General features: G+C 39.3%; 1 protein-coding gene across 1 annotated transcript in view; it reads left to right on the forward strand.

The window, feature by feature from the left end:
• Window positions 1-4,037: 4,037 nt before the first annotated feature.
• METTL11B (methyltransferase like 11B) overlaps window positions 4,038-18,548 on the forward strand; it is a 39,456-nt gene continuing 24,945 nt past the window's right edge. Inside the window, exon 1 of the mRNA XM_006887416.1 lies at window positions 4,038-4,253. Coding sequence (XP_006887478.1) covers window positions 4,100-4,253 — 154 coding nt within the window. The 5' untranslated portion in view covers window positions 4,038-4,099. The remainder of the gene's footprint in view (window positions 4,254-18,548) is intronic.

The following is an 18,548-nucleotide window of genomic DNA, read 5'->3' on the forward strand; positions in this document are numbered from 1 at the left end:
AATCCATACATACTACTATTCATTGCTGAAAAGTCAGAACTAAAAAAATCTCTGACCTATTAGTAGGTTTTTAGAGGCTGTCAATCACACTTGAAGAGATTGTTCCTCTTTATCTCTAGGAGCAGCTGGTGAGTTCGAACTACTTGCCTTTGAGTTGGCAGCAAAACTCCTTGCCCACTAGGATACCAACTCTCCTTTGTCCATACGTCAGGCTGCTTCAAGTCCTCTATTAGTTATGGAGCTCTACTGGTGTAGCCCATAGGGAGCTGCACTGGTAACTCAGACTTTGCCTGTCCAGTGGTTCAGATGTGCTGGTAGCCCAGTGGGAGGGTGAACAATAGTCTCCTGTGTGATATACAGGCTCAGAAACCCTCTGGAGGGCCAACTATTTGTTGGTTGCAACTCAATGGCAAAAAGTTGGAGTTTTTCTTCAGTTTTTGTGTTGAGATGCAATCCTTATAAGGCTATAGTGCTTCCGCACTTTAGTAAGTGCTTCAAGTCCTCTTCTGTTTTGGTTAAATTCCACTTTTTTTTAAAATTCCACTATTGATGCATGAATTAATTTTCCATTAAGGTCTTATAAAAATTATTCCAAAAGTTAATTTTGTCAAAGAGCAAACACTTACCTCACAGTTTCTGTGGATCAGTAATCTGGGTGTGACTCTGCTGGCTCCTGGTCTCTCATGAGGGTGCAGTCAATCTTTCAGCTCAGAAAGATTTGCTTCCAAGCTCACTCATGTGGTTGTTGGCAGGACTTAGCTCCTTGTGGGTTGGTGGAGCCCTGGCTGCTGGCTGAAGACCTCCCTCAGTTTCTTGCCATATGGGCTTTGCTTTAATAGAGTTTACAACATGGCAAGCTGGCTTCCCACAGAGCAAGCAAAGAAAAAGAGAAGATGCATAAGAAGGAAGATAAAGTTTATTTTGTTTTTTTAACCTCATCTTGGAAGTAACATCTTAACACTTTTGTCACAATTATTCTTTAGAGGTGAGTAAATAAGTCCAGCCCATAAACAAAATGACAGAATTACCAAACAGAAGTCAGAAAGTAAGAGGATCCAAATTAGAAACTGCCTTCCTTGATGTGTGTGTGTGGGATTTTTATCTGTGGGGTGGTAGTTACAGATATGGTATACTCACTGTTGTTTTGGAACCAATTAATGGCTGATCCTCCAGTGAATTTTCAGAGACTGTAAATTGCACAGGAGAAGATTGCCCATCTTTTCCCCAAGGAGCAGCTGGTGAATTTGAACTGTTTGCCTTTGGGTTGGCAATGCAGTTGGTTTTTTGTTTGTTTGTTTGATTGATTGGTTGCTTTTTTTACCCGTTAGACCACCACAGCTCCCTGGTATGGGCAGATAATATATTGAGTTTTTACTTATTTTCTTGTTAGGCACTTTACTATAGTCATGGTCCCCAAGGAAACAGATGGCATTTGTCAACTGGAAATTTGAGGCCAGTTTAATAAAGGGACTATTTACAAATCTGGGCAGTCCATAGTTCAATACTGTCCTAACAATGTACCACAAAGTGGGTGGCTTTAAAAAGCACATTTTATTTTCTTTTCCATATTTCTGTATACTAAAAGTCCAACTCAGGGTCCAAACCCTGTTGATGGCTCTGTGGGCTTCCCCCAGGTTCTGGTTGTTGCAGGAAATTCTTGGCATTCTTTTGCTTCTTATAGATGCATCTTGCTTCCCTTGCTATATGGCATTTCCCTACTGCGTATCTCTGTTTATGTTTTCCCTTTTCATAATAGAGCACCCAGAAAAGATTATGTTTAGGAACCACCCTACTGTGGGATGTCCTAATTAATGTGACAAAGACATTATTTTTTTTCCAAACAGATGCATAATCACAGACAAAGGTGCTTAAGTGATCTTTTTCTGAGAGTCATAATTCAATCAACAGCAGCACATATTGGAGAATCACTGTTATTCTAAGGTATAGGAGATTATGAGGAAAGTGAAGGATAGGGTCATGATGAGTTGAAGTTGACTTGATGGCATCCAGCAAGGACAGTATCTCTGAAGAGGGAAACCCTAAGTGATACGGATGGTTAACGTGCTCATGGTAATCTTTTGGTAAGCAAAAGATTAGAGATTCCAGTCTACCCAGAGATACTTTGGAAGAAAAGTCCGAGATTTAGTTGGTTTATTTTTTGTTTTGTGATTGTTTTAAGATCAGTCACTGAAAATCCTGTGGAGTATAGTGCTACTCTGACAAACCTTGATTGTGTTGAGCTGAGGTTGGTTTGATGTCCAACTTCAAGATCTGAAGCAGTAGTTGGAGGAAGAGGTTATCAGAACCAGGAGGGGCTCCTGATGGGAGCTGGCACTTTCTGTTAAGGGAGGCAGTCAGCTCATGGTGCCTCCCTAAGAAAGATGCTAGTGGCCTAGTCCTGGGCTGTTAACCCCAAAGCCACACTTCTCTGGCCATTTGAACAATCCACCAGCTGATTTTAGTAAAAAGAGAACAATCTTCTCCCATTAGATTTAAAGTCTCAGAAACCAGTGGGGGGTCAGCTGTCAGTTGGCTCTGATTCAACAGCAATGAGTTGGAGTTTTGAGTCTTTTCTAAGATCTTCTATTGACCTTACTCATTGACTGGATTCAACTGGAAGCTCAGAGGCAAAGTAGTTTACTGATTTAGACAACTTTCTAAAGCACAGAGTAGAGCTGTTACTGTGTGATAACTGCCTTGGTTTTGGCTCCCATTGCCCAAACAATTGAACAGGTTAAGAGATAAGGAGCTAGACTGTGGACAAATACCTTGATGGTGACCTAGGTCAGCTCTCCATAGCTTATTCGTCCTGCTCATAATCCCAGTGTGGGTTGAGCCCTTGTTGGAGCACTGGGCCAAGAGCAAAGGTGAAGAGACAGGAGTGAAGATGAAAGATGACATGTTTTTATTAGAAAAGGTACAAGAGACAGAAAGAGACAGACTGGTCATTTCTTCAAAAGTAAAAAAGTGGTGAAAAGATGTACCACAAGTGTTGTGGGTTAGTATGGCTAGTTTGCCTCCTCATTTGGATGTGCTTCTGGGCTTGAGTTTGGGCCAAGGGGATGATGTTGCAGAGTTAAAATTTGGTGGGTGGTTCTTATATAGGTTTGTTGTTCGTGATGCCACTCATGTGCCTTAAGATAGAGGTACTTTGGTTCATTGTTATTGTTGCCTACATTTTGATTGGGTAGGGCCTGGTCTTTGGCTACTTTATTTGACCTTTGTTTTCTGTTGGCTCTTAACATGACTTCTGCCTCATTTTGCCAGACTTGCCTAATTCAGACCCTAACAGGTTTTAAAGAGCAGAGAGTGGATCTGAAAGAGCAGTCACAGCAGAAGAATCCAGCACAGACACCAAATACACTTAAGAGGAATGTACTTAAGAGGAGAAGAAACAGCCAGAAGTGACTGAGCACTATACAGAGCAAGCTAAATGGAAGAGTTTAGTGACAAAGAGGATATTTAACATCAAAACAGACTTTCAAAGACTTGCTTCTCTTGAAGATCCTTCAAAATGAGAAACACATATCCATCTCTATGAAATGATTTGGGTGAGCTTGTACTGATGAAAGGGGTGTGGGTGGTTAAAATGACTTTGAAGGGTCCTTGTAACTTGAGGATTCACTGTTCCAGGAGTGATGGAAATCAGGGAATAGGATCTCCTGCAAATTATTCGAAACTCTTTGAAATGGAAATTAGGCGACTCCAATTTAGGCATCAAATTAAAGCAACTATTCAGGGTGTTAGCAGGGTGTGCTGGTGCGGGTTTGGAATGGCAGCTAAAGGAGAGAGGCAGGCGTGCTTTTTCCTGGATGAAGCAGGAGCTCACTCAGCCTGTTTTCATCTTTACTTAGCACCTGCTGGATTGGAGTGGTGTCGCCCAAGCAATCAGACGGCATATGTGCCAAGAGCCTGACCTCCCTGTGTCTGCTTCCCCTCCTCCTCCCATACCCCATGACAGGCCTGTCCTGATATAGATGGACAGGGGACTGGTTTAAAATGACAGTCTCAAGTTCAAGTAGGAAGAGAAGGCTAATTCAAAGAAAACACTCAGGCAAGTTTCCTTTCCTTGCAGGAATAATTATCGTCCTCCTCCACCATGGCCCACCTGGGAGCCCATTTTGCCTTTAGATCCCGCTGGCAGAAGACCGACGATGAACTCTGCCGACATAGCATGTCTTTTATTCTCCACAGAGCCATTCGCAATGACTTCTTTCAGAGCTATCTCTACCTGCTGGAAAAAATATCCCTGGGTAAGTGTGTCAGAGCTACACGATAAGATAAGAAATGACTGAAGGGACTGTGTAAGCTTGTCGGGCTTGTGCAAGATGAGTTAGAACAAGGACACTTTTCAGATAAAAAAACCTCATGGCCAATGTTGGTGGACTTGGGATGTTTCGATGACATTCTTTTATGGAATGTGCAAAGATCAAATGCTGCCTGGCACAAGACTCCAGGATTCTACTATGGGACTTCTTTGCTCTCTCGAACAGAGGATCATTCACTTCTCTAGGTGTTGGTTGTCAGTATCAGGGCTTACGGAAACTTATTTAATTTTGAAGGGAAGTTTGACATTAGTTGAAAATTTAGTTAGCAATTAGGTAAATCAAAGATGAAAGCATTAAAGGCATACTATACCAAGTGAGAGTTTTAAAAAAAGGCTTAATGATAGGTTGTGGTGTACTTGTGTATGTGTGAATGTACACTTACTTCATATAATTTCTCTTTGACCTTCCTCAGTCACCACAGCAGTCAATAACTCTAAAAGGGGGAGGTTTTAATTTTGACTTTGGACATTAGGAAAAGATTAGGTCAGTACTCTGTCTCTGTTTTAGTAACTTCCTCTACTTTTTAGGGAATTGAACAATAGGGCGATAAGTAACCAGTATGAGTTTTCTACACTACTCTTTTCAGCCGTTCTGAATATGGGTACTTCAAGGCACTCTTACCAACACTGGAGAGGAAATAACTTCGGATTAGAGGGTGAAGTGGCTCCTTTTGGTTTATATTTCCCCCAATGAAAGCAGGAACACTGCATATCAGTCCCAGTCTGTTTTCTTAAGGTTGTCTGAAAGCCCCATTGTACACTTGATGTGGAGCAGGGCTTCCAGCCCCAGAATAAGCTGCATAATTCCTTGTATTGCGTTTAAGAAACTAGATGCAACCAAAGGTCTGTTTCTGTAACTTTCTAAGAGGGTCTTTAGTTCTAGACATACAAATATTTGTATTTATACAGTAAAAAGATTTCACATTTTTCATTATTTGATCTTCACAGCCATAGTATGTGGTAAATGGAGTAGGTATTATTTTCTCCCTTTTATTCTTTCTGTCTCTATTTTATATTTCGAATGAAGGGAAAAAATTCAGAGGTAATGTAATTTGTTCTTGACAGAGAAATAATAAGAACCCCAAACTTGGTCTTTTTCTATTAGATTATACTGCACTTAGGTAATTCTTTTAGGACATAAAAAGCATTACGTCCTGTGCTGCTAAGCTAAAAGTCAGTAGTTCAAATCTATCAGTTGCTTCATTTAAGAAATATGGGAATTATCCTCACATAGAGATTTACAGCCTTGGGAGTCCAATGGAAGGTCACTATGAGTTGGAATCTACCAGATGGCTGAGGGTTTGGGTGATATCTTTTTCCAAATGGAAAAAATGAGACAGTCCATTTAGCAAGAAATGATATCCTGGTCCTTCTGTACTCTGGCAGAACGTTTTTTCTGGAGATGCTCCTTAGACCATATCTCAGTGACAGTAGTTGAATGGCCTCAGTTGTATTAGATTGGAGAAAGATAACAATTACAATAACCAAGAAGAGATTCACTCAGAGATGGATGACTGTCAAACTTGAAAGATACTTACTAGAGAGAAAAAGGACCAATACGTTTAAGTACCTGAAGTGAACTAAGGTAAAGATACTTTAAAAGTTGAAAATGTCTATTCTGAGAATCAAATGAAAATTAACTTGAAAAAGTAAAAACAAACAGGTTTTTCCTGGAGAGGGTGAAGCCGGGATGTTCCTTGGAGTCAACAATTCTGAAGCTTCATCTGACATACTTTGGGCATGTTGCAAGGAGGGACCAGTCCTTGGAGAGGGATGTCATGTTTAGGAGGATGGAGGGACAGCGTAGGAGAGGAAGACCCTCAATGAGATGGACTGATTCAATGACTGGGGTAATGGGGGTAGGTATGTCAGAGACAATGAGGTTGGCACAGGACAGAGCGGAGTTTAGGGCTCTATTACATAGGGTTGCTATAAGTCGCAAAAACTCGATGGCACATAACAACAACAACAACATTTTTTACCTAATTTTTTTTCACTCAGTTATTTTCTTTTTTCTATTTTTCTCCTAGGTGGATTTGCTAAGTAATGAATTTTAGCCTTTAAAAAAAACCCAGAGAGTTAATATTATTGTTAAGTACAGGCCCTGAGTTGTACAGATGACTTACAAATATGGCTCCTTGCTGAAAGATTGGCTCAGAGGTGCCTTGAAAGACAGCCGTGATGCATCTACTTCTGAAAATCAGACACTGAAAATCCAAAGGGCAACATTCCTCCTCTGGTATGCATAGATAGGATCACTATGAGGCTGATCATCTCAGTGGTAGCCATTTTATTTATTTATCTTACAAATAAAATCTTCCATTAGACCCCAGTGTAAAACGTAGATAAACTGAAACTGTTCTACTTTGAATTCCTGTCAAGGTCATTTTCTTAGTCTAGCCTCAGCCACCTCAGTAGTTTTTGAGGCATTTCTGTGATATCATTGTAGTTGTTTTTATGTGCCATCGAGTCAACTACAACTCATGGCAATCCTATCAACAATGGCTCTGAACCTTGCCTTATCCTGAGCCAACCTCACACCTGACTCCACTACCAGTAACTCTGTCAATCTGTCTCACCCAGGGTCTTTCTGTCTTGCGCTTCCCCTCCTCTCTTCCAAGTATGATGGCCTTCTCTAAGGACTGGTCCCTCCTAGCACTATGACCAAACTATGTGAGCTGGAGTTTCAAAATCCTTGCCCCTAAGGAGCATCTTGCTTTCAATCTTTCTAGGATAGATCTGTTTGTTCTCTTGGCAGTCTATGGTATGTTTAATACTTTTCTCCAGCACCACAGCTCAAAGACATCAATTCTTTTTCTGTCATTTTTAGTCATTATCCAGCTCTCAACTTATGCATAGTAAGAATTGTGATGACTTGGATCAGGTGCACCTAAGTCTCTGGATTAACATTATTGTTCTTTAGCACTTTGGAAAGGTCCATGACAGCACATTTCCCCAAAGAAACCTATCTAATTTTCTGACTGCTCATGCCAAGGATGTTGATTATGGATTCAAGCAAGTTTAAATGAATAAAAACCTCAATCATTTCTCCAACTATCATGATTCTGCTAATTGGCCTGGTGATGAGGATGTTTGTTTTCTTGATGTTGAGATGCAATCCATATAAAATGTGATAACATTAGAGTTTCATAAACTTAGTTTGAAAAGTTTACATCTATTCTAAATGAAAGACGGCTCCATTTCACTTTATTGAAGTAAATGGGTACTGCTTATTTTCTCTGCCTCTGGTGATTAACTCTAGGTATTAGTTCCCTTGAGAGTAACAGAGCATGTCAATCTTTTCTCCACCTGTCACAATATTGCCTTTTAGTTCAATTTTAAGAATTTTTATTTTCTTTACGTTGAGGTGCAAATCTTATTGAAGGCTGCGTAGGCTCTGATATTCTTCATAAAGTGCTTCAAGTTCTTTCCACTTTTTGCAAGCAAGGTTGTGTCACCTGCATAACACAGTTTGTTGAAACATCTACCTCCAATCCTGATGCCACATTCTTTTTCATATAGTCCACCTTCTCAAATTATTGAGTAGGTAGGGAGAAAGAATACAACCCAATATACATACTTTTCCAGATTTCAAAGCATGCATTGTTACAGTCCCTGTGCCAATCCCTATCTTGAGTATCTTCTTCCCTTTGGCTGCCCCTCCTTATTGTTGTTCAGATAACAACTTCTTGGTCTATGTATAGGTTTTGCTTGAACAGTTGCTCTGTGATTCCCATTTGCAAATGTGGCATCAAGTTTGAAACCTGTTTTCATAGAGTAGACTCCTCCTCATTGGCATCTTCCATTAGGTCACTACTATACATTTTGATGAGAGGAGATGTCTGTAGAGCAGCTGGTGAATTTGAATTGCCAACGTTTTGGGTTGCAGCACAAGGAGAAACCGATTTCACCACTGGGGACTCCTTAACTAGTCCTACAGTTGTTTGTAACTGCAGGAATTCTGGGAAGTTTAAGGGAGCACATGTACATTTGTCCACTAGTAAATGTCTCTGCCACAAGGGGAAAATATTACATTTTAGAGATTGTTTTTGTTGTGTACCACCATCAATTGAAACCAACTAGTCACTGATTCTTCAGTTGATTTTCAGAAGCAGTGAATTCTGTGGAAGGACGTTGTCCATTTTTCTCCCACATAGAAACTGATGGATTTGAACTATGTACCTTTGCATTCGCAGCACAATTCCTTACCACTATGACACCAGAGCTCCCTTTTTTGAAACAGAAGCACTAAACATTTCTATTTTCTGATAAATTCATTATATTCTGTGTGAAGTACCTTTTCTATACTGTGATTGTTGCTCAAAGCACTGTGCTGTGCACCAGAGAAAATTCACAGCCCATATTTTTCACCACTTATAATCTGGTAATGGAGACAAATCTAAAAATAACTGTATATTAGTTTCAAAAGCTTTTAATTCAGGTTGCAGAAAAGACTAGTCTTTCCGTACTCTAAATGATCAGATTTCTTGCATCTTTTTCTTTTGTGGCAGAAGAAGAAACAACTCAGTTGTTGTGTGCCAGCAAGCCCATCCTGACTCACAGTGACTCTATAGGACAGAATACAGTTTCCAGGGCTATAATCCAGGAGCAGATTGCTTGGCCTTTTCCGGAACTGCTGATGAGTGTATCTACTTTTGTGTTAGCAGCCAAGCCCTTAACTATTATTGTGCCACCAGGGGCTCTTGTGAACCAATTCTCTCTACTTATTTTTGTGGAGTTGGAACCAACTCAGAGCTGATCCTCCACTGGATTTCTAAGACTTTAAATTTCACAAAATTGCCTCTCTTTCATTTTGAATCCACTGGTGAACTCACACAGCCTTTGGGTTAGCAATAAAGCCCCCTAAAAACTATCAACAGCAGAGCTCCATGAACCAACGCTTGTGAGACTGTAACCAGAAGATATAGAACAGATTAGACTCAAACCACCTAACATGGAACTCTGTTTGTAGAAATGCTCAATTCAGAACTATTTTCCTCAAATGAATTGGCACATATATCTCAATAAATTGAAACACTCATTTATTGCCATCAAGTAATTTCTCATAGTGACTTTCCATTGCATTTCCAAAGCTGTAAAGCATAATGAAAGGAGACTGCCTATCTTTGAAGAGTTCCTGATGGATTCTAACCACTGGAGAAGCTGGGATTTTGAGTTAGCAGTGCAACTTGCTATGGACTATGCTACTATAGATTATAGCTTAAATATATGGAATATATTCACATACACTAGTTCTTTTCTTAAATTGTAGTTCCATAAGAAACATATATTCTCTCTCTTAAAAGTCTGATCACAAAAGTCCTAGTTTAAAATTCTGGCATGGCTATTTATTAAAGACATGCTTTTCCTCAAATATTTGGAATATTCAATGTGATTCCATCTGTAAAAAGTAGTAAAAATGTTCAGTGAATGTTCATCTCTTCCTTTCCTGCCTGAATCTTAAAATTCACCGAGAATCCTTACTACAACAAGCATTATAGAATTAGGACACTTAACTAGGTTCAATGTGTAAGATTTTTAGCTGCAGTGGATATATTACTTTTCATTTAGGAAATAAAGCTTAGCCAGCAGAGGCGCCCCTTCCCAGCACCACTGAGGTGTTTTATAGTTGGCTTCCCCTACTCTTGGTGATTTCAAGACTTTGTAAAGATGAAATAAAGACCTTCTTTCAAAAGAGTTGAAGAGCCCCCCCTCTAGGGTCTGCACAGAGAGTTTGTTGTTTAGAATAATTATGAGAAAAGCAGTGGTTGACCAGACTCTTTGATTCCTTTCCCCCCCTTCCTTCCTCCCTTCAACTGCCTGCATTAGACAACCAGTCTCACACCAGCAAACTATGTAGCAACATCAATCATGGGGAAATTTGCTGAAATATTCCTGGCTAAAGAAGCTACAGGGCCTACCTCGTGTGGTGTCGTCCACAAGGTGTTTCATTGCTAACACAAAGTTTGTGAGTCGCTGGTGGTTCAAATGCAACACTAGCTCCAAAAAAGAAAGACAGATGGACAGTCTCTTCACATTTAGATTTACATCTTCAGAAACCTAGTGGAGGATTGCTGTGAGTCAGAATCTACTGGATGGCAGTGAATGAGTAAAAGAATCCGGGGTGGTGCAAATAGTTAAGTATTTGACTACTAAACTAAATGATGGCTGTTCAAACCTTCCTAGAGGTGCCTTGGAAGAAAGGCCTGGCTATCTCCAACTGAAATGTCACAGCCTTAAAACCCTTACAGAGCAGTTCTGTTCTGCACATTGGAAGAGACCTGGAGTTGGAACTGACTCCAGGGCAACTGACACAACAAGCCCTAGGTAGCCTCAAGGGTCATGAAAGAGCACGAGTGCACACCCTGAAACGTATCCAGTGAAAAGACTGACTGACCTATGCCAGCAGACATAACTAATATTTTGTCCTCTTAGCAGGCATTGTCGCCTAATTTGTACAAGAAGACATTATTTTTCAACTACTTTTATAATGTGAATGTTGCAAGATCACTTTTCTTCTTAAATAAATGAAAACCCATATAATTCACATTTTATTTAGCAGAGTCCAGTTTATTTTCAAGTACAGAATGTGAGATAAATCAGATATAAGTTTTGGATTTAAATATACCAGTAGTGTCACTCACTAGCTGTTTGACCTTGGCCAACCTAGTCAGCTTCTTAATATGCCTCCATGTATGTTTCTTCTGTAGAACAGACACACAGCAAAACTTGCAAAAGCTGGAACATAGGTAAGGCATATACCTGTCAAAGAAGGAAAAGGAAAATATTTTCCACTAATAGAGAATGAGCTAAACAAACTTGGTAAGATCTCACTCTGTTAAAGGTGGAAAACTTGCAAGACTTAGAAAACAAGACAATCCTCTCACATTCTGTCTCTCATAAGGTTCACTTTGTAAGATCTCTCAATTAGAAGTAAAGGCTGAATCTATATGTATGTAAGTGTTCTATGCTAGTGAATGTTTTTGCTATTATTTGGTTAATTCTGATTGGGAAGGCAGATATTTCATAAATTCTATCAACTTATGTACAATAAATTATGAACAATATTAACTTAGCATTCATGAAACACTCACTATGTACAAAGCACATAGGAGAGCTCTGGTGGCTTAGTGGTAAGGAGTTGCACTGCCAGCCTGAAGATACGTACATGATTCAAATCCACCAGTTGCTTTGTGGGAGAAAGGAGAAATCTTGTTATAGCCTTTCAAACTCCACTGGAAGGATTAGTGAAGAGTTAGTTCTAACTTGACAGTACATAGCAACAAAACCAACAATGTGTGTCAGACATAATGAAAAGAACTGAGGTTCTAAAGGAAAAAAAAATGATAGTTTTATCTCTAATGTATAAAGACAGTGAGAGAGACTACTGTAAGTTACTGAAGAGGGTATAGAGGTGTCATGTGATCTAAGGATGAAAATATTGTGGTCGGTATCTGTCTGACATCTAGCTGTCTCAAATTTGACAGTTGTCATGTAGAGTCCCCAAGAGGGAAAAGTGAATTAACGAAACACTGATCAAGGGACTGTGGATATGATATATGGTGGGAACATGGATAGATTGCAGAAAATGGAGCGTTTCTCCCACTTTTAATTACTTTATTTGTGTGGAAACCTGGAGAGATGTTCAGAACCACTACATTAGAACTCCCTTGAAAAGGAAAAGCATAGAATCAGTCTCCCCAAATTTTCAGAATAGGTAGCACATTGTCTTAGAGGCCGGAAAACTAGATTTATAAAACTGTGCAGGAAAACAAGCAAAACCTAGAAGGGCTCTTTGAGAAATATGGATAATATTTATAGCAAGATAGTATCTGTAGCAAGATTGTAGCAAGAGTTTTTTGGCATCTTGGCACAGCCATAATTTTGAATTCTCGAAGTAATATGGATTAAGACCCTCTAACTCTTGGTGAAAAAGTAGAAAGTGTAGTAGCAAATACTAAACTTCTATTTTAAATCAAACATCATAATAGTTACTTTCAGAAACCTTATTTCACTTAACTATCTCAACAACTTTGTACAATAAATATTACCTCCTTTTCATAGAGGAAGAAACTGAGATTCAGGTAAGTTTTATAACCTACTTAAGGTCTTACAGCAAATTAGTTTTAAGATTAACTTAAATTCAGAGTTATCTAATCCCAAGATGTTTTACTTTCTTTTCTTTATCTTCCTCCTCCCCTTCCTTCCTTTCCTGTTTCTCACAGATAGCTCCTTAATTATTAAATTAGAAAGGACTCACTTAAAAATCTGCTTTATTACTTGCTGTCCTGTTAAACTTCTCCACTGCTACTGGGATTGTGGTTTTGGTTTGCATCTTTCTTTTTGCCCGTGATTTTGAGCATTTCTTCATGTATCTGTTGGACATCTTAAAAAAAGTCCTTCCATGTCTTTTGCCCATTTTGTGATTGTGTGATCAGTCTTTTTCTTGTGGGAGCTCCCTAGGATTCTGTAAACTTTTGAAAGCTTTGCAACCTTGTCTGAAATTGTCAATTTTTTTCCCCCAGTCAGTAGGTTAATTTCACTCTATTGGAAAGAGTTTTTGATGCGCACAGGGATTTGATCTTTAGAAGGTCCCATTCATCAATTTCTGTCCTCTCCAGATTGTGTACTTCTGGCTGTATTTGGTAGTCTCTTTATACCATAGACTAGGTCTTCTAAGCTTGATCCTACCTTGTCTCTGACAAACTTCATGGTTTTAGGCTTTACTCCCAGGTCTCTACCTTGAGTTGATTTTTGTGTATGGAGTGATAAATGGATCTTGTTCCAGCTTTCTCCAGGTAGCAGTTCGGTTTTGCCAGCACCATTTGTTGAAGAGGTTGCCACTTCTCCATTTGATAGGTTTTAGTTTCTTGTCAAATATCAGTTGACTATAGATAGCTGGATCTATTTCTGGGTTCTCTATTCTGTTCCATTGTCTATGTGCTTGTCACCAAGCTGTTTTGGTTACTGCTGCTGTGTAGTAGGTTCTGAGGTCAGGCAGTGCTATGCTTCCTACTTCATTTTTGTTTTTCAAAAGTGCTTTGCTTATTTGGGGTCTCTTTCCTTTCCAAATAAAGTTGACAATTTGTGGAGAGATAGGAATTCTTTTACATTGTTGGTGGACTTGTAAAATGGAACAACCACTCTGTAAGGCAGTTTTGGTGTTTCCTTAGAAAGCTGAACATAGAAATTTCAAATGACCCAGCTATTCCACTACTTGGAATATATCCTGAGAAAAAGAGAACTGAGGCACAGAGACTTATACCACAGTGTTCATAGCAGTTTTATTCACCTCTGCAAGAACATGAAAACAGCCTAAATGTCCAACGACAATTGAATATATTGAGAAATTATTATATAGTCACATGATGGAATACTATGGCGGCACAGAGTAGCACTGATTTTTTAAAAATTATTATTAAATTTTATTAGTTTTAATGAACATTTACAGAGATTTTGGGTTTTCATTCATTCATTGTTGCACTGTTTTCTCTACCCTCCTCCTTAGTTCATTCTTCTTCCCCCTCCCACCCCCGGATGTCTCTTTTAATTGTTCAATTGCCACAGTGCTTGTCAAAGCCAGTTCTGATTGATAGGAGCACTGATTTTTTAAATTACTGCCTAACTTGAGAGGGACTGGAGAACATTATGCTGAGTGAACTAACTCAGTCCCACAAGGACAAATATTGCATAAAACCATTATTGTAGAGTGAGTATAAGGATCCAAGAGGGTGAAGGGGAGGGTGGAAGTATAGGGGTGAGGATAGCCAGGGGGTGGGGCTGATTAATCAGAGAGTCACACAATTTGAGGGGAGAGGGTGGATGAGGCAAATGGGAAAGAGCTGGTGTGGAAAAACAGTGTATACAAACTTTATAAATAAGCAAGTATTAAAAAAACCTTACTTTATTAACGGCTTTACCCTTCATAAGGACAACTCCTAGTTGAACTATTTTCCCTATAATTTGTGATGATATTGTTGTGTACTGTACTATCAAGTTGGAACTGAATCATAGCTCATCTTCTAGTGCATTCCAGAGATAGTAAATCATATTGGAAGAGATGGGCCAGCTTTCTCCTGTGGAGCAACTGGTGGATTCGAACCACCTTCCTCTGGGTTGGCAGCACAATTCCTTACCACTAAGCCACGAAAGTTCCCTAATCTCTGGCAGTAGGTCAACATCTATTTTGGGTTCTATATTAACATTTTGAGGAGTCCCTGAATGGTGCATATAGTTAAAGGCTTGACTCTTAACCAAAAGGCTAGTGATCCAAACTCACTAAGAGACACATTGCAAATTAGCCCAACAATCTACTTCTGAAAGATCATAGCCTTGAAAAGCGATGGAGCAGTTCTTCTCCTCTACACATGGAGTCCCTGTGAGTAGGAATTGACTTGGTATCAACTAAAACCAGCAACTTTAACATTTTTAGTATCAAAAGACAATCAAATGTCACATCACTTCAAGGCAAAACATTCTTTTTTGTTTTCTTTTTCTTTTTTGCAACTGAGAACTTAAGCAGGAAAAATACTCTTACTTCTTGCAAGAATGTCTCTACCAGAATAATTGAAAAGTCTGCATTTTACCTAGATTATCCTCATCATCTGATATTTTCTTCCTTTTTACTTTTGGCTAGCCAAAAATCAAGAGGTCCCTTCATGGCCAAGGCCCTTCTGGAACATTTCTCTAATTGCTTTTTTTTACAGGTGTCTGCTGACCCTCACCTCCCTTCATCCTCAAAGGCAATGGATGATGGCACCATTCAAAGTATGACTTAACTTTTCCCTAATATATAACCTCCAGCAGAGAGATTAGACTTTATCTTGGAACTGAGTATCTTACTGGTGCTTGTGTCTTAGCATACATTGTCTTGGACATTCACCTCTCCAAGAAAGTTCTATAAGTCTTTATTCTTCAGGATAATAAACTTGTACTCTACTATTTATTATTTTCTTTTTTGTGATAGGTGAATAGTTGGAATATCTTGGAAAGTTTGGGTCATTCTTCTGGTCAAGAAATAAGTATCATGTTAAGAATTAGTAGGGGGAAAAATAAGAATTAGGAGGGCATCTGTTATTTGTTTTAGACTGCCTGAAGTTTTTCATAGGTATTACAATCCTATGAGAACAAGCCTCTGGATGTATTTCTATAGTAAAAAAGGCACAGGCTGGGGATAATTGGCTGCTTTCATCTGAGTCAACATGCACCGTAGCAGGAGTTATCAGGATAGGAGAACCTGGGGCTGGCCATGACACCTCATATATCTTTTTAGTGAATGTTTCTGTCAATTAGGTGAAAATGAGACCTCAAGCTCATAACCATTAAAGTCCACCTATTGAGTTGGACCCCTGCTGAGCTGAACATTTACTTGTGGTCTAAATGTTGCTGGCATAATGGACCATTCCCGTTTCCAGATTAAGGATTTTAATAGACTCTACCAACTAGTTGACTTAAGAAGGTGATGATGAGTCTGGCTGCTTTGCTGCTTTGGTTGGATCAAGGGAAGTACTAGGCGATGGCTTCCAAGTGCACCCAGAGTAGTGTTCAACTACTGGACAGATTGAGCTGTGACTTCCCAGCCTGGTTTTCTGAGGCATCCAGGATTTGGAGTAGTCATGCTTTGGGGATAGTTATGCCTATTATTTGTCATCTCTTGTTGAATTTATAAGCACCACTTGCCGTGACACAGAATGTTATCAGTGCTAGAAAAGAGAAGTGGTATACATCAGTGGTTGCCAAACTCTTTGAACATGAATATCTTCACTTTGATGCTTTTCTCAATGAGTAGATAAAAAGGGAAATGCTTCTATATTTAGTAGTTGTTGTTATGTGCCATCGAGTCACCAGTGACTCATGGTGACCCTATGTACAATATTTCTGAACCCTGCCCTGCCCCAAGCCACTGACTGTGACACACTTACCCCAGTTATTATGTCAATCCATCTCATCCAGTATCTTCCTCTCCTGTGCTATTCCTACATCTTTCTAAACATGATGTCCTTCTTCAAGGATTAAGCTCTCCTGGCAACATGCCCAAGTAAGTGAGATGGAGCTTCAAAATCTTTGCCTCCAAGGAGAACCTTGGTTTCACCCTCTTCAATGCAGACCTTTTCCCCCCTCTCTTGACAGTCCATTGTATGTCCAATATTCTTCTCCAACAACACAACTCAAAGACATTGCTTTTTCTGTCATCCTTAGTTGTTGTCCAGCTCTCTGATGCATAACAAGAAATTGTGAGGACCATGGTCTGGATCAGGTGCACCTTAGTCTCTACACTGACATCATTATTCTTCAGCACTTTGGAGAGCTAAAGCTGACAGTGGACTTCCCAATGCAATTTGTCTTTTGATTTCCTGACTGCTGGTGTCAAGAGTATTGATTGTGGAGCCAAGCAAGCTGAAATTGTTAACAAACTCGATCTCTTCTCTATCTATCATGGTGCTGTCAACTGGCCCAGTGGTGAGATTCTTTGTCTTCTTGATGCTGAACTTCAACCCATATTGGAGACTACACTCCTTGATCTAAAGCAAATGCTTCAGGTCCTCATCAGTTTCTACAAACAAGTTGGTGTTATCTGCATAATGCAATTTGTTGATGAGTCTTCCTCCAATCCTGCTGTCACATTCTTTCTCATCAAGGTCTGCCTCTCGAATGATCTGTTCAGCATAGAGATTAAAAAGGTATGGAGACAGGATATATCCCTGATGAACTCCTTTTCCCAATTTTGAACCAGGCAGTGTTTCCTTGCCCTATTATGAGGACTGCTTCCTGGTCCAAATATAGGTTTTGTAAAGCATAATCAAGTGTTTCTGGAATTCCCATTCTTCTCAAAGTTAATAACAATTGGTTGTTATCACAGAGTCTGATGTGTTTGGAACACAGATAGACCTTCCTCTGGTATTCTTTGCTTTTGGGCAAGATCCATCTGACACTGGCGATAATGACTGGTGCTACAGTCTCTTCTAAACTTGGCTTGTATTTATGGTAGTTTTCTGGCGATATACTGTTCCAGAAATTTTTGGAATCTTTAGCAGGATTTTGCTTATGTATGCTATTAGTGATATTGTTCAATAATTTTGACATTATCGAGTCCTATTTTTATTTTTTGAATGGGGATAAATACGGATCTCTTCCAGTCAGTTGTTCAGGTAGTTGTCATCTAGATTTCTTGGCACAATCTGGTGAGCACATCCAGGAGGCATCTGTTTGTTGAAATATGTCAACTGGTATCCCATCAATTCCTGAGGCCTTGTTTTTTACCAATTCCTTCAGAGCAGCTTGATTTCCTCCTTTATCACCATTGCTTCTTGATCATGTATTATTTCATGAAATTCTTCCTAGCCAGCTAATTGTTTTTGGTTTAGTGATTCTGTGTACTCCTTCCATCTTCTTTTTTAAAATTATTATTATTAATTTTAATAAAAATTTACAGAGATTTGGTATTTACATTTATTCATTGTTGCACTTTTTCCCTTGCCCACCCCACCCCTCCAGTTTGTTCTTATCTTTGAAAAAGAAAAGAAAAATTCTTTAATTGTTATAAAATATCTTCCCCCAAGTCCACTCCACTATGCAACCTTTGTTCTGGACTCCTGTCATGAAAACAATACCTAATCATATATCCCTTTTAAGCAGTACCCTCTCTCATCTGTTTAAATGCAGTATACATGATTTATTCCATCTTTCTCGGTCTTTCCCCAACCCCGATTTCAGTCCCATTTTACAACAGTGGCACTAAGCAGTATTTGTCCTTTTGTGACAGAGCTATTTCACTCAACATGATGTCCTCCAGGGTCACCCATTTTGAATAATATTTCATGAGTTCCTTGCTTTTCAATGCAGCATAGTATTCTGTTGCATGAATATACCACAGCTTCTCTATCCATTTGTTTGTTGATGGGCACTTAGGTTGTTTCCAACTCTTTGATATTGTAAACAAAGCTGCGATAAACATGGGTGTGCATATATCTGCTTGGGTGGCAGTTATAGTTTCTTTGGGATATATTCCCAGTAGTGGAATTGCTGGGTCAAATGGTATCTCTATTTGCAACTTTTTGAGAAAGTGCCATATTGTCTTCCATAGTGGTTTTACCATTTTACACTCCCACCAACAGTGAATAAGGGTTCCAGTTTCTCCACAACTTCGCCAGCATTTGATGTTTGCTGTTCTGTTAAATTTTGCTATTCTTACTGGGGAGACATGATATCTCATAGTTGTTTT

The sequence above is a fragment of the Elephantulus edwardii genome, unplaced genomic scaffold, assembly GCF_000299155.1.
Source record: "Elephantulus edwardii isolate Elephantulus edwardi_28Jun2011 unplaced genomic scaffold, EleEdw1.0 scaffold00057, whole genome shotgun sequence".
NCBI classification, from domain to species: Eukaryota; Metazoa; Chordata; class Mammalia; order Macroscelidea; family Macroscelididae; genus Elephantulus; species Elephantulus edwardii.